Source organism: Ailuropoda melanoleuca, chromosome 8 (assembly GCF_002007445.2).
Source record: "Ailuropoda melanoleuca isolate Jingjing chromosome 8, ASM200744v2, whole genome shotgun sequence".
NCBI lineage: Eukaryota > Metazoa > Chordata > Mammalia > Carnivora > Ursidae > Ailuropoda > Ailuropoda melanoleuca.
Window position 1 is genome coordinate 37,167,865 of NC_048225.1, and position 13,827 is coordinate 37,181,691.

The 13,827-nt window shown below is 37.2% G+C and overlaps 1 protein-coding gene across 1 annotated transcript in view; it reads right to left on the bottom strand.

Moving 5' to 3' along the window:
- The window catches only part of DEUP1 (deuterosome assembly protein 1), an 83,510-nt gene that overhangs the window by 3,010 nt on the left and 66,673 nt on the right, over positions 1–13,827 (bottom strand). The window contains exons 11-12 of the mRNA XM_034667588.1: positions 7,062–7,258; positions 1,721–1,835 (exon numbers count right to left, since the gene is read on the bottom strand). Of these exons, the coding sequence (XP_034523479.1) occupies positions 1,721–1,835; positions 7,062–7,258 (312 nt within the window). The remainder of the gene's footprint in view (positions 1–1,720; positions 1,836–7,061; positions 7,259–13,827) is intronic.

Sequence of the window (13,827 nt, forward strand, 5' to 3'; positions counted from 1 at the left end):
AAAAAAAAAAAGAAAAAAGTTATAAAGATATGAAAGTAGAAAACAAACTGTCATTATTTTGATTCTGAATATAGAAAATTCAGTAGAATCTATAGGACTGGAATACATGTGCAAATTCATCTGAATATTTTCATGGGAAAAGTGTTTGAGAATACTACCTTGCACCATATGCAAAAATTGATTCCAGGTGGAGATGTAAATACGAAAGGTAAAGAGCCAAAAGTTCTAGAAGATAGCATAGGATAATATTTTTATAACTTTGGGACAGGCCACGTTTTAGATAGGATACCAAAAATGTTAACCATAGAGGAAAAGGTTCATAAGTTGTAATGTATTAAAATTAGGAACTTCTGGTTACCAAAAGATACTATTAAGTGAAGAGGCAAGTAAGACTAGGAGAAGATATTTGCAATATATATGATCAACAAAGGGCTTATATCCAGAATATATAAAGAACTCCTACAAATCGATGAGAATAAAGTCAGTCCAATAGAAAGTTAGGCAAGGAAACTGAACAGACACTTTACAAAGGAGAATATCAAAATGGCCAATAAATACATGAAAATGTGCTCAGCTTCATTATTTACCAGACACATAACTAAGACCACAACAGAAAGTTACCACACACTGACCAGGAAAGCTAAAATTAAAAAGACCGATAATACCAAGTGTTGGAGAGAATACATAACAGGAAGAACACTCATATACTACATATTGTGGTATTAACTGGCTCGAACAGTTAGGAAAACAGTTTGGCATTACCTCCTAGACCTGCCCGTACGCGTATCCCATGACCTAGCAGTTCCACTCTTGGGAATATACCCAATGGAAATGTGTACACACGTGCACCAGAAGACACATACGAGAATGTTTTTAACAGTATTATTTGTAATTATTCCCGAGCAGGAATAACTCAAATGCCTGCCAACAGTAAAATGGATAAATTGTAGTATCAATCTGTGTAGCATTTATATACAATGGAAAACATTGTAATAACAAATGTTATAGAGAAACAGAAATGGATCAACTACGGCCATATAAGACAATGTGGACGATGAATCTCAGAAAAAATGTTGAGCAAAAGAAGCCAGACACAAAGAACACATAGAGTATGAAACCACTTACATAAAATTTACAAATGGCCACGACTAATTCATGACATTAAAAGTCAGGATAGAGGTTACCTTGGGAGCAAGTCGAAGGACTGACTGGAAGGGGATGTGAGAGGTGCTTCTGGAGTGCTACCAATGTTCTGTTCCTTACCTGTGTGGTAATTACACTGGTGTTCCCTTTGTGATAATTCATCAAGGTGTCCAACTGTGATTTGTGCATATTTCTGTATGTATATTAGAGTCAATAAAAAGATTTTTTTAAACAGGCATAAAAGATCACTTGTAGCTCTTTAAAATATGCAGATCATAGAGGGTTCATGGAGTGTCTAGAGATGAGTCCTAAGCCCCTGAATTTTTAAAAAGCGTCACCAGTAATTCTGGCCTGCACTAGAGGTGAATAACTTTAGACTGAAAGACTTCATGCAACATTATGGATCTCTTTTCCTTCTATGGAAAGGCATGGCCAAGTGACTCGCAGACTCACCTTGGAATCCTATCCAAGGAGCAACATTTTTTTTTTAACAACTAAGTGTACATTAGTATATAAGTATCAGTGTAAGAGTAATCACTCCTTAAAGGGAAAAATTAACCAACAACCAGCAACTCACCAGTGGGAACATTTCGTCGTCACTAACCAGGGGACTTGTCATTTCTTTGGTTTGAAACGGCAAAAGTGGCAGTGGTGGCGTCGCGCTTCTGTTTGGCTCACGATCTTGGCTGAGTCTAGAAGAGATGCATGGTCCTCGTTTACTGCTCCCAACAATACTGTTGGTTCATGTAGCTAAGGGTTTAAACTTCTCTGCAGTCTAATGGGCCAAGGGGGGAGGCGTGACAAAAGGTTTGGTATCTCTTTGAAAATCATCTTCCAGATGAGTCATTTCTAATGATTCATAATGAACAGGAAACTTGGTAATTGTTAAAAATATTCTTCTATTCTTATTGCCTATATTGTATCCCTTTCTGTGTTTTACTTTCGGGTCTCAGTGCCATTTAATTAAATAACATGATACTAGTTTGGGAAGAATCTCAAAACAGCTCACACTGCTGCCCTTGACAATTCTAATAATTCTCTTTTTGTATTCTTTTTGTATTCTTGATTTCACTTAACCTCGTTGGTTTTCTTAACAGAATTATGCTTCTTCTTTTTTTTATGCTAGAACAAGCCCTTGTACAATAATTCTAATTCCTATAGGGCTTAATAATTTTTTGGGGTGCCTGGGTGGCTCAGTCAGTTAAGCATCTGCCTTCAGCTCAGGTCACGATCCCAGGGTCCTGGTGTCAAGGCCTGCGTCGTTGGTCTCCCTGCTCAGCAGGAAGTCTGCTTCTCGCTCTGCCCCTCCCCCCTGCTCATGCATTTACTCTCTCTCTCTTTGAAATAAATAAATAAAACAAAAGAGAATAATTTTTTTTAAAAAAGAGAATAATTTGTAACATTTTTGCAATTTATATCATCTCCTAAACTCTTCCACACTTAGTAGTTGTGTGACCTTGACCTTGAACAGGAAACTATATCTTTCTGTGACTTTAATTTTTCCATTGATAAAAAATGGGTTGTTGGGCAAATTGAACTCCACAATTGGGATGAAAGGTACCGTACAGAATTGGTTATTTGTGATAAAACAGAGGTAGAAGATGAGACTGAATAAAATACCAGTGAGATTTTAAATTCTGGTATGCTGACTAAACAAATGAATAACAAAACAAAAAGTGAACCAATTTCCCGCAAAATTTTACATAAAAACGTCCTAACAGTATGAGCTATTTGGGACTAAATAAATGTCTTTCTGAACATTAATTCATGAAATTGAGGTTGAAATTCAATCAAAATCATCAAAGCCCAAGAAAACACAAGAATCCCTTCAACTTGAAATTATTTATTCATTTTTACTGATTATTCAAATTCTCCACAGGTATTGATTTACCATTTTCAAAGCCTTCATATTTTAATTTCACGCAGTTCCAAAAAAATTCACATTATTGTTCTCTGTTCTTACCCAAAGACTATCCACACAGACTTGTTTCCTATTATGTAAACATTTTCAAAGTGATGCATACAAATAACAATAAAAGTTAAGTGAGACATCTGTAAATTAGGACATAAAAACAAACACAACATGTTTTCCATTTTTACTTATCTTAAAATATATCTTTTTTTAAATCCATTCTTCCAAACCATAATTACCATGGAAACAGAACAGCAAATTAAACTGAAATAACATGGTTTATGATGTGCACGTTAAGCTGGAACGTCCCACAATTCAGAGAGAATTATAACAATCGCAGAATACATCTGCAGAGCCTTCAGCTGAACCTTTTAATTTGAGTGAAGCTACCATCTATGCTTCAAAGGACAGTGGGAAAAAATAAGATAATTATAGAAGGGACTCAAGAAATATATATCTCTTTGTAATCGCAATTATACAAAGATTTCAGGGAAAGTATTATTTGTCCAAAATTTTCTACAGAATTATCTCAATTATCCATTTTGCTTTGGATGTATCCATACAGTTTTACAGTGTTAATTCCTAAAACTTACATGTGAACATGCTTTTTACTGTAAGATCCATAAAACGTAGAGATTGAAAGGAAAGACTACACTATGGAGTAGAATGCTTTTGCTTTAAACAGCCTTTATATCTGCAAAGTTCTTCTTCTAGAACGTAGCTATTCAAATACTTCATAAAACCACCGTGCAAAAAAATGCTCAGACTATCAATTTAAAAGCTCTCTTAAAAGTAATTTCCGAAGGTTTTTATTTCCCTCTTGCAAGCTGGTCTTTTCAGTTAGCTTTTCCACAGGCCCTAAGTCAGGGCCTCTGGCTACTTCGGCCAGGAGGGCAGGACCCAGTTGTCGTTGGGGGCAGAACGCTGCCCACTTGAGACCATGGAGTCAATTGTCTGCAGTTTTCAGAGATGTCTCACTGTACCTCCACTCTTGGCCCTCTTAATTCTCCCTGGGCCACAGGATAAAGTCCTCAGCATGGAACAGGAGCCCTTCCCAAGTGCTAATTTGCCTGCTTCCAGCCTCCCTTCTATCCCTCCACGTCATGCGCCCCGTTCTGTGAACTACTCATTATTGCCTGGCCCACAACTGTTCAACCTGCTATGTTTTGCTCCTTATTCAGTAACACCTTGGTACAAAATTTTCTCAACTTACTTTTTTTGCTTCTCAATGGCTATTCATTCCTTGACAGGGATTCTGTGAGAGTAGTTATGACAAACCTACCAACTTTGTGGTTTTCTTAGGATTAGAATTTTTATTTATTAACTAGTCTAGTCTAGTACATGATGTCACCTTTAAAACCATACATTGACTTTTAAGTATGTACCATATATAGAGATGAAATCCCATTTATTACAAAATTGAGTTGTCATTAAAATTAGTCATACATTAATTACTTGATAGCACTATTCCAAATCAGCTTGTAAATTATCCTTAAACTTCAAAACTCTAACTTTTAAAAACTTTTAAAATATTCAATACATCCTCACCAAGTTCAATTACATCTTATTCATAATTTTTTTAAGTGCTGAATAACTTTCTTATCGGAAGGCAAATCTGTCGGAATATCCTGAAATGCTTTGCATTTTAAGTGCATGAGCATGAAAAGCTTCTTACTACTTCTAATACGAATGAAAAACAACAATTGGGTTACTTCCGAGTAGATAAAAGATTATTTAAAAATGTATTATGCGAAATCAGTCAATCAGAGAAAGACAATTATCATACGATTTCACTCATATGTGAAATTTAAGAAACAAAATAGAGGATCACAGGGGAAGGCAGGGAAAAAATAAAATAAGATGAAATCAGAGAGGGAGACAAACCGTAAGAGACTCTTCACCATAGGAAACAAACTGAGGGTTGCAGGAGGGGAGGTGGGTGTGGGATGGGGTCACTGAGTGATGGGCATTGGGGAGGGCACGGGATGTAATGAGCCCTGGATGTTGTAGGCAACTGATGAATCCCTGAACTCTTGCCTCTGAAACTAGTAATACATTATATGTTAATTAATTGAAATTGAATAAAATTGAAAAATAAAAATGTATTATGTGAATCTTCCTCATCTAAAAGGAGGAAGCGGCTAAAAATTAGACTTAAAAATTTTGTGGGGACACCTGGGTGGCTCAGTCAGTTAAGTGTCTGCCTTCGGCTCAAGTCCTGATTCTAGGGTCCTGGGATCGAGTCCCACATCGGGCTCCCTGCTCAGTGGAGAGTCTGCTCTTCCCTCTGCCTGCAGCTCTCCGTGCGTGTGTGCTTTCTCTCTCTCTGACAAATAAATAAATAAAACCTTTAAAAAAAAATCTTGTGGAACACTATTTTCATATACTTTTACCTAAAAGCTTTCTCGTTTCTAAAATAGTTTAATGAGACCTCACCGCATTAGCTGCTGCTATGTAAATATGACTCAGTAGTTTCCGATGATTTTTATGCCTAACGAATACATATAGCTTCTACTATTTGGCTTCACTGAGCTGTGCTGTGAGGGAAGGAAGGAACATTTCATTTTTCACTTGCTAAAATTAATAGACATGTACTTTACAGCTCTCCACTGCGGAGCCCGCTGTCCTTGCAGCTCAACAACGCTTTCCCCATAGCGGGTTCTACATGGTAATAATTTATTCAGAACATTTGAAATGCTGTTTCTTCTAAAAATCAGGTCACTGGAGAACACTGAAATCAGACAAGGCATTAAAACAAATTTAATGAAACTTGCAACAGATGAGACTGGCAGGACACAAGGCTCTGCAGCAGGAATAGTCGTCCAAACTGCTTATTAAGATAATCTCCTGCTGAGCGTTTTGCCTCTTGTGTTGCTTTCTGTGTCCCCTACTGTCTTGTTTTTGTTAGGTGCTTTTAACGCATTCTGTGCCGTCCAACAAAGAAAAAAGGGGCAATCCAAACAATAAAATTACATTTTAAAAATAATAAAAGGCGGAGTAACTGCCTTTTAAATAACAACTCCTGGTACCCTCATCAAAGGCTTTCAGAGTTACTCCCAACCAGCAAGAATAGGGAACAGCGGTCTGCACCTAATGGGGGTTCGGCCTGACTAACATACACAGAAAGACCCTGATCATATCTTTGGGGGCTTGGTTTTCTCTTCACAACGAAAAAACCGTACACACGGGCTCTTGATTTGACCCACGGAGAAATAAATCCGTAGAGTAGGGAAGCACTTTGGGAAGGGTTTATCCTATATTAGAAAAAATATTTCTAGGCCACAATCAAAACGGGTTCCCTTTTGGACAGATTTTCGGCTCTACTGGCCAGCATACATGGGCACATTCACTGGAGAACTGGCCCATGGTTATGCTTCAGTGACCGGTTCCATCCGCACCCCCGCTGCACCCCGCCTCCACACCGGCGCCGCCCTCAGTCGTTAAGCGTCTGCCTTCGGCTCAGGTCATGATCCCGGCGTTCTGGGATCAAGCCCCGCATCGAGCTCCCTGCTCAGCGGGAAGCCTGCTTCTCCCTCTCCCACTCCCCCTGCTTGTGTTCCCTCTCTTGCTGCCTCTCTCTCTCTCTGTCAAATAAATAAATAAAATCTTTAAAAAAAAGTATCTATTTTGAATTTAAGTCAGAAGTGACATTGTCCTATATTTTTATTTTGTTTGAACAACATATGTAACATGAAAATCTAGTTTTTCTTAGGACATTAAAAAATAAGATATTTGCTTGTATATTTTGTTGCCACATCAGTGTCTAAGAAGGGTCTGAAGTGACAGAAATTCACTATAACACTACCACTTCCCTGTTAGATTTTGAAGGCTATTGACAGCACAGAATTTCATATAAAACAACAGGTCTATACTATGCATTATCACTGTAAAATAAAATTTAAACAACTGAAGAGCAAGTTTATAAAATTCTATTTTGAATTGTTTCAAAATAAATTTCTATTAAATGTTCATACATTTGTGTCCTTATATAAGGGAGTTAACATACCTTTCTTCATGTTTTTCCATTTTTATTTGGTTTTGATAGGTGTACTGTCCCATTTCCTCATAGGTATTTTGGTTAGCCCATGCTGATTTGCCATTGGCACGAAGTTTTGCAAGATCATTTCGGAGCCTTTCATTCTCATATTCCAGCTTGTTAATAGATGCATGCCTTGAATGTTCCCTGTTAGTGAAGTCCATACTCTAGAGAATAAAAAAAAAATCACTGAAAAAACTGTTCCTTATAAGTGACGCATATTTTCTGTGCATTTAGACATGTCTGTTGGAGGGGACTTCCACTGGAGTCCAAAGATATGGCTCTACTCCTGTGTAACCCCTAAAGCCCCTTCCTGCTCTCACCTCCTCACGACACAGATACTCAGCGACAGCTGCCACTGAACACATCGCGAGAAAAGCAGTGCATACACTGGTGTCCATGCTCACGTACGTACGCATTAGCATTCTCTGTGTCCAGGACAGATTGGCTGGATTTAAGAGTTTTCACGTCTATAGGGTATGTCTTCTGGTGTTAATAATGGAACCAGAATTCACATACATTTCAATTTTGGAAGACTTTTTCTCTGATGACAATAACACATGTCATTATAGAAAAATCACATACTGATTCCCCACAGTTGGGTGATGCAACAAATTATATACAAAATCCATCTAGACTAGAGTTTGCTCCTGGACCGTTTTAAAGCAAAGATCTAAAAGCTGAGATGGCGGCGGTACCACAGTTCTGAGGAGCTGTGGTTTCATGATGAAGTGTTACTAGCTGGTACGCGCCGCCCGATTTTTAATGTGTCTTAAGAAGAGAATGCGAAACATGTTTAAATCGCAAAATGAGCGGTTTAGAGCAACAACAAGATTTCCAATGCTTTTTGAATTAAATGTAAGAAGTTTTTTAGGGAGAGTCTAAACTTTTCTTCTCACAAAGTTTTAAAAAGCACGTTATATTCTCACGAGAAAACTCGTGAAAAGGCTCTAAATGAGTCTCTGTAGTCCTGTCCAGTCCTATGGTCTAGGCGTCCGTGAGTGGTGTAGTTGCAGATTCAATGCTTCTAATGTTGTCAGAGGGTAATATTTTAGCACAAGAAGCATAACATGGATAAAATTTTTGAAGCTCCAAACTTCTTTGGTGAAAAGCCCTTAAGACTATAGATGAAAATGGCTTCAAACTTTTATTTTGAAGTTTCTAAATGTAAGGCTTTGACATGGAAGACATTTCACGGACTAAGCACCCCATAAAGTCATTACAATTTTTTTTGACAGAACTGCACATTTTAAATTATTCATATACTATCATATCAGTATTAGGATTGACAGCTAAGGGTATAAATGTATACATATTAGGTATTAAAAACGTTTACCTATTTGTTTTATTTTTTGCTTCAAAAGCCAAGCCTGCTTACATTTTCTGTTTACTGCCTAATGTGTTATAGAAGCTCCTGAATGTTAGAATGAAAGAAAACTCTCCAGGAGGGCAAATTCCCCCAAAACAATACAGAAAGGGTTATGTGTTTATACAGCTATTGACCATGGTGTCCTTTGGAAAAGAAGGACCTTTGACGGTATTTCTCTGCTTGGTGGGCCCTTGCCTTTAAGTATGCCTTCACGTTCCAGATACACCAGTGCAGATAAAAGAGTGATCTGTACTATGCTTTACAAGACAAAGGATTGTTTATTCTAAAATGAGAGCAGATTTGCAATAAATATGAACGGGAGGGTCTTATAAAATTTTGCCCTTCATAAGGAAAATACTCATTTGAGCGGATCTGGTCAAGAAAGGTCATGGAAAAGATGGAAAATTTTACTCCTAAAAAAAAAATCTATTCATTAAATAAATAATTCTTGATGGTCTGCTGCTCAGTTACAACTTTACTTAAGCCTTTTCTATAAAATTAGATTTCATCTGTGATTCTTTTTGGCCCAGTGTTGGTTTAAAGTAATTAAGAATGATAGTAATAAGTTTTTTAAAGACTCCATAATTTTCTAAATGCACCATAATTAAATAAGTGTTGTGAGTATGAACTGAAAAAATTACACAGGTGATGTATTTACATGATTTATATTTAAAAGCATAGCCTATTTTCCTTGACAACAACATTTTGGGGTTCTCTCATTTCATGTTTCTTTTAAATACTTTTCTAATAATTTCAGGAAATAATCCTCTACTAAATGGTTATCATGTGAAAATAGGCACTGATTAAATTCTACCTCTGTGTTTCTGATGGCTTATTTTATAGGCCTATTATTCCAAAACTTTCCCCTCAAATTTTAGGGGTTTGTAGTTTTAACCCATTGCTTCATTCTTGAAATGGCAAAACCTCCTAGTGCCTACATGCTTTGACATGCTAGCATGAGACCAGTTGAGTTACTGAAGTGTCTGAATAATAGTATTTTATATGTTCACTTTTTCTTTTAAATTCATGTATATTCAACAATAATAGGTTAACAAAGTATTTCTACAGAAGGACAGGCTTCAATCATGTTTTATGGTTAGTATATTAATTTATAATATGTAAATGGATGGATTAGATACTTCTAACCATGAGGGTACTAATTTTCTAGGCTATTATTTTATTTGGCAAACTATGGATAGTGAAGGGCAAATCACTTAAAAATTATCATAAATTCTGAGTTCTGATTAAATCTGATTTTATGATACCTTTCTTAAATGAAGGAAAATTTACTAAATATACTTATGGGTCTAAATAAATATGGAATCACAAAAAACGATCTTGATAAACTTGATTTTTCATTAGCTACCCAGGAGGAGAATAAAGGTCAACCCCTCACACTTTTCTCTGTGTAATCGTTCTTGCACAAATCCAAGGAAAACATCTTTCTCCGAGCTACTTTGGTTGCTATTTTAAGGATTTTATGAGACCTGAGGAGAACTTACATACCGGGTGGTTAGTCCCATCAGTGGATTCCGCAGAGGGAAATGGGAGGCGCCATAGCTCTGAGCATGCAGCGGCTAAGAGCTGAGGGCAGGACCGACTCTGACTCCTACGCTGGGGGAGGGCCTTTTTTAAACTTTCTTTCCCTAAGTGTGAATAAGCAGGGTGCTTCACAGTTAGGCAGGCAGAAAATTCACAAAGTTCTGGTGATTTTGAAATGACCTACCTTAACATCAGTAATTTCACTTGCCTAGAAAGGAAAAACAAATAATTATTGTTTGAATATTATCCAAATACTACGTATTTTAGATAACCTAAAAATAATGATGTTAATGTTTTGTTTCTTATTGCCTGAGGTAAAATTTCAGTGCCAATTCTTTAATTCCATGTTTATTTATCCATTCCAATTATTTCAGAAAGAATTAACTATCTCATTATGGGATTTTTAACACAACAGATAAACGTTGTCTTTAATGTGAAATCTTTAAACTAATGAGTGCTAAAGAAGTGACATAATAGATTGCATACTCTTAAAGAACAAAAAATTCTATTTGCTCTCTTTTTAATTCAATAGACACTTGAGATCTTTCTTTTTGAGGAATGGCTTGACTATTTCAATTGTCAAAGTTAATTCCAAAACTTCACACACATACACACACACACAAAGAGAGCAACTATAAAGTCAACTTTCTATATGAATTACAATCCTACATAAAGTGTATATGATTAAATATTATTTTAATAAGGCATCACATTGAGGGCCATTCATCAGTGGCATTCCATTGTATCATATCCAATTAACCAATCCTTAAATAAATACATACTGTGTGTGTGTATGCGTGTGGGGGTGTGTGTGTGTGTGCTAAGTGCTACAGAGGTGATCAAGTATGAAAAAGTGACCCTGCCTTCATGGAAAATACAGTAAAACTGAGTAGAAAAATTAACATGTATGAAAAATTAATGTATCATCTAAAGTATAATTATGTATTAAATTATGTCATACCAAGTACGAACTCAAATGTTTTCTGAATCAATGAATGGCAAAACTATTGGACTAAGATCATGCAGGAGCTGAGATAAAACAAGGCTCTGGCAATCTCTTTAATGACGTGAGCAATAATTTCCATGAAAACTTATTCATGCCTCTTGCACTACAGGTGAGACCCAGAGATCCACAAGTATTCATTGAGCCCTACCCTATACCAAAGCCCATATGAAGAAGTATAAAATATAGTCCACTTCGTCCCTCAAGGAGTCTATGACTGAAGAGACAAGACACACATACACTAAACAATTAAAAAATAAAAGAAGACAAAAACTTGATGCTATATTGTTACGACTGCTAAAGAAAGTCCAAGAAGGAAGTAAATGGAGCCTAGAGTAATTGAAGATGAATTCATGGAGCTATAATTTAATCTATGTCTGAAGGGACTGGTAGAACTTAGTAAAGTAAAACTATGTCTTTACTTTGCTAAAGTAAAGGAAAGCATTCAGGTGGAAGGCGTATAATGGATTCATTCATTCACTCACTCACTCATTCATTTGTTTATTGATTTATCTAACAAAATAATTTTTTGCTGCCTCCTGCATTCGGGCACTGTACTAAGTGCTTGGGTACAATGGTAAATAGGACCATAACTGCCCTCAATGAGCCTACTGGTAAGGGGGTGGGTAGCTGACAGGAAATAGCCAGTTTTAACATTGTACTATGATAGATGTTAAGGATGTTAAGGATGTTATGGTGGTTTCAAGGAGGGACACTTAGCAGAGCAGAGGAAAATCAAAGATTTGTATAGCATGTAAATTTATGCTGAGTTACCTGAAACACTAATAGGGCATGGCTACATGAAGTAGGAAAAAGGGACTATTAGCTAGAAGGAAAGCATGTGTGAAGGCTTGGAAGCAAGAAAGAGCATAAGAAAGGACCATCACATATGCAGGTAAGGCTGACAGGCCCAGCTCTAGCAGAGGATTTGTGTAGGTCACTAAAGGGAAACAAAGTGGGAGAGCCAGTTAAGGAGGTCACAGAATGTGAAGAGTTCTGACTTCCTATTGGAAACTGAGCACATGTTCTTTAAAGGAAAAATAACACAAGGAAAGCTTATGTTAGAAAAGCACATCCGGTATGAGAAGTGGAGAGTTTCAAAGCCACTGGGTAATGCAGTGGAGGTAACCTGGGTGGTTGATGGATCTATCCTTTAAGAGAAAGCATGTCGCCAGAGGAGCAAGAGCCAACAGTGACATTTGGGGAACGAGTAGAGGCAGGAACAGTAGGGTGAGGGAGGAGCCAGTAAATAAAACAGAAGAAACTGAGAGAACCACAGGATATTACAACAGTTAGTATCATGCATTTGGAGTTATTCAAACCAACTTACAACCTATGTGATCTTGGGCAAGTTACTTAAATACTTAAAGATTTCATTCTTTTTTCTGTGAAATGAGATCATCATACCCAACCACCATATACTCCATATACTTGTAGTAGGATATAGACACTGATGTATGTAAAGTGTTGAGCAGATTATAAGGTGTGTATGTGATAAACACCCAATGAGGAGCGTCTCTTTGTTATCACACAGCTCTCCCAGTTTCCTTGACTCTCTCTCATCTCTGGTCTTTGTACATTCTATTCTCTCACCATGATTCTTTCCCACCAATCCATCTGGCTGACTGCTCCCCAGATGCCTTTTATTGCTCCCAAACAGGGTTAGGTAACCCCTATCAGGGCCCCCATATTCTGAGCTTTCCTGTCACTCTCTAGTGTAATTATCCAGGTAACTGTCTATATCTGGTAATATATGGTCTCCTTCTACTAATATTCAGTTTCATGAATTCAAGGATCTTGTCTGACTTATTCACAATACTCACATACTGCCAAAGATATTTGATAAATATTTGCAGAATGAATGAATGAATGAATGAATGAATGAAAGCATTCTGTGGTGATTATGGCATGCAATAGATAGAGAATAGAATAGAGAGCCTGGAAATAAACCTTCACAGTATGGTCAACTAATCTTTAATAAAAGCACCAAGAACACACAGTAGGGAAAGGATAGTCTCTTCAATAAATGTTGGGAAAATTGGCTAGTGACAGGTGAGAGAATGACACTGGACCTCTATCTTATACCACTCACAAAAAAATTAACTTGAAATGGATTAAGACTTAAATATCAGACCTGAAACTGTGAAAGTAGAAAAAAACAAGAGGGGAAAGAGATACGTGATATTGGTTCTGGCAATGATTTGTTGTATATGACACCAAAAGCACAGGCAACAAAAGCAAAAATGGACAAGTGGGACTACGTCAAACTAAAAGCTTCTGCACGACAAAGAAACCATCAAGAGAGCGAAGAGGCAACCTATGGAGGGGAGAAAATATTTTATTTAGAAATTATTTAGAAAGTGTTGAAAATATTGTCACATAGAATCCAGGAATACAAAAATTTTAAAGTAGGACTGTTTGGGGTTGAATTTTGTCCCCCCATCAAAAGAAAGATTGGCAGAAATCCTAACTCCTAGTACCTCAAGATGTGGTCTTATTTGGGAAAAGGATCTTTATGCAGGCAATCAAGCGAGGTGGGCCCTAATCCAATATGACAGGCATTCTACAGAGAGGGGAAATTTGGACACAGAGACAGACACGCACGGAAGGAAGACGATATGGAGAAATGGAGAAAGGCCGTGTGAAGACAGAGATACAAGGAGGATAATGCCTTGTGAAGACAGAAGACGGGACTGACGCATCTATAAGCCAAGGATTGCCAAAAATTGCTGGCCAATCGCGAGAAGCTATCAAGAGGTGAGGAAGAACCATCATCTACAGGTCTCAGAGGGAGCACGGCCCTGTTGACACCTTGATTCTGG